Source organism: Cryptococcus neoformans (genome assembly GCF_000091045.1).
Source record: "Cryptococcus neoformans var. neoformans JEC21 chromosome 4 sequence".
NCBI lineage: Eukaryota > Fungi > Basidiomycota > Tremellomycetes > Tremellales > Cryptococcaceae > Cryptococcus > Cryptococcus deneoformans.
In genome coordinates, this window is record NC_006686.1 from 1 (window position 1) to 2,500 (window position 2,500).

The following is a 2,500-nucleotide window of genomic DNA, read 5'->3' on the forward strand; positions in this document are numbered from 1 at the left end:
TAACCCCCTAACCCCCTAACCCCCTAACCCCCTAACCCCCTAACCCCCTAACCCCCTAACCCCTAACCCCCTAACCCTTTAAGTAGTTTCTTTAATTCGGGCAACCCACACGACAACCCAATAAATTAAACAACGAAAAATGCAACCTCTATAACCCCCTAACCCCGGCACAATGCCATCAACCGCGTCATCTATCAACACCTCAAACAAATCCAAGGTGCCACGGTTGAGATTGAGCCCCACACGCTGTCGGGACAAAGGAGAAACGACCTTCGGGTCAGAGGTTCCAGCGCTCTGGCCTTCACTGACTACGACCTGAAGGTTTACTCCCTCGGGGACCGAGACGCGAGGAGCACAGCCACCCCAAGCACCCCCAACAGCAAGCTGGCCGAATTCTGCTTGGACCGGTGCGTGAACTGGCTCGACAAGGTGGGTCAGGTCGTCTCGAAGAACGCTCCGAAAGTCACTGGTGGGGTCTTTAAACCGATCATCCTTTCCACTGGTGGCCTGATGAGCAGGAGCACAGCAGACGAATGGAAGGAGTGGAGGGAGGCGATGCCGGTGGGGGGGTTCGAGAAAATGGAGAAACGGATTGGTGTCGAGTTAGTAAAGGCGAGGGCTAGGACGCTGGTCTTGTGAGGAAGAGGAGGTTGGATTATTTTTTCTTTTCTTTAAAAAGTTGTTTATTTAAGTAGTTTCTTTAATTCGGGCAACCCACACGACAACCCAATAAATTAAACAACGAAAAATGCAACCTCTATAACCCCTAACGTGCAAATGGGCCTACGGTGAGCCCTCTGACTTGATTTGTGGTGACACAATCCTCCAGTCTTCACAAGGAGTCCGTCAAGGCGATCCATTCGGTCCCCTTTTCTTTTCTATCGCTCTCAGACCGACTCTCCATGCTCTATCCATCGCTCTAGGTCCCGACACACAAGCTGTAGCCTACCTAGACGACATCTACCTCTTTTCCAACGACCCCAATGTCATGCAGCGCACACAAGCCTTCCTAGCCGACAAGGAGACCGTAATCAAACTAAACAACAACAAATGCAAACAGGTTACATTCACCGAGATGGCTGAGAACGGTTTTAAGATGCTGGGAACTATGGTCGGTCCGAAGAAAGCGAGGGAAGAATTCCTGAAGAGCAAGATGGAGAGCGAAGTGAAGAAGATAGCCAGACTGAAGGATCTACCGAACCAACACGCCCTGCTGCTGCTACGCTTCTGCATTCAACAGAACCTGCGCCACCTCCAACGCAGCCTCAAGAGCGACGATCTGAAGGACTACTGGGAGAAGATGGATCAGGAATTGTGGGACGAAGTGCAGAGAATGAGGACAAGGCAGACAGAGGGCACCGAGGCCGAGAACGCGTTAGGAAAGAAGCTGAGCCATCTCCCAGCCCGTTTCGGCGGTCTAGGTCTCCTCTCATTCACCGATGTAGCTCCCCTAGCTTACAAAGCGGCAGCAGCGCAAGCAGACAAGCATCTGGCCAACATCTTCGGCCTCGACCTCCCAGACGAAGCTCCTACACCAAGCCAACGCGAACTCTGCTCCTCCATGTGGGAGCATCAGCAAACAACCATCCTCGAAGGCCTGAATGACCCTGCACGCAAGAGACTCATAGAAAATGCATCCAAGATCGGCAAGCGTTGGCTCAACGTGATTCCCTACTTCCAGCCACTTCGTCTATCCAACCAAGAGGTCGCAACCGGCCTCCATGATCGAACACTGGTCGGATCTTCAATTGCCATCTGCTCCTTCTGTGGTTCCGACTCTCCCCTCGGCCACGACGAACTTTGCCGCTCCAGAAACTCCTGGGCTCAACGCCGCCACGACTCAATCAACAGAATCATCCACCGTGGGCTGCAGAGCGTCGAGGGGGCGGTGGTTTCGCTGGAGCCGAGAACTCTCGAAGGGCAGAGGCGCAATGACTTACGGGTACGAGGCAGGTGCGGGCTCCATGCGACTGACTACGACCTCAAAGTATACTGCCTCAATGATCGGGATGCTAGAAGCACGCTTAGCGCAAAACTGCCCTCTACTCCAGTCGCCACGCATGTTCTCAATCGCTGCCTTTCCTGGCTCGACAAAGTCAGCGAAATTGCAACCAAGAAGGCGCCGGCAACCCACGCAGGAGTGTTCAAGGCGGTGGTAATGTCGACAGGCGGTTTGATGAGCAGAGAGACGGCGGACGAGATGAGGAAGTGGAGGAGGGAGATGGGTCACATGGCGTTCGAAGGGATGATGAGAAAGATGAGTTTGGAGCTAGTGAGGGCAAGGGCAAGGACGTTCGCTATGTGAGGAGAAGTGAGGAGAAAGAAGAGGGTAAAGAAGAGACTGAAGAAAGGAGGAAAATCGAAATAAAAATAAAACTAAAAATAGAAAATCAGTAAACACGAAACTTAGACACGAAATCAATAAACTAGAAAGCTTTTGATGTATCCTCTTAAACCCCTAATTGGCTCGGCGTAACATTGAACGGCCTGTGACCTTACT

General features: G+C 52.2%; 1 protein-coding gene across 1 annotated transcript; it reads left to right on the forward strand.

The window, feature by feature from the left end:
* Window positions 1-1,075: 1,075 nt before the first annotated feature.
* Window positions 1,076-2,305, forward strand: CND00010 (hypothetical protein; the record flags this gene model as incomplete). The annotated part of the gene is made up of 1 exon (XM_570349.1): window positions 1,076-2,305. One exon carries the CDS (start codon window positions 1,076-1,078, stop codon window positions 2,303-2,305), a length of 1,230 nt encoding a protein of 409 aa, XP_570349.1.
* Window positions 2,306-2,500: the final 195 nt, after the last annotated feature.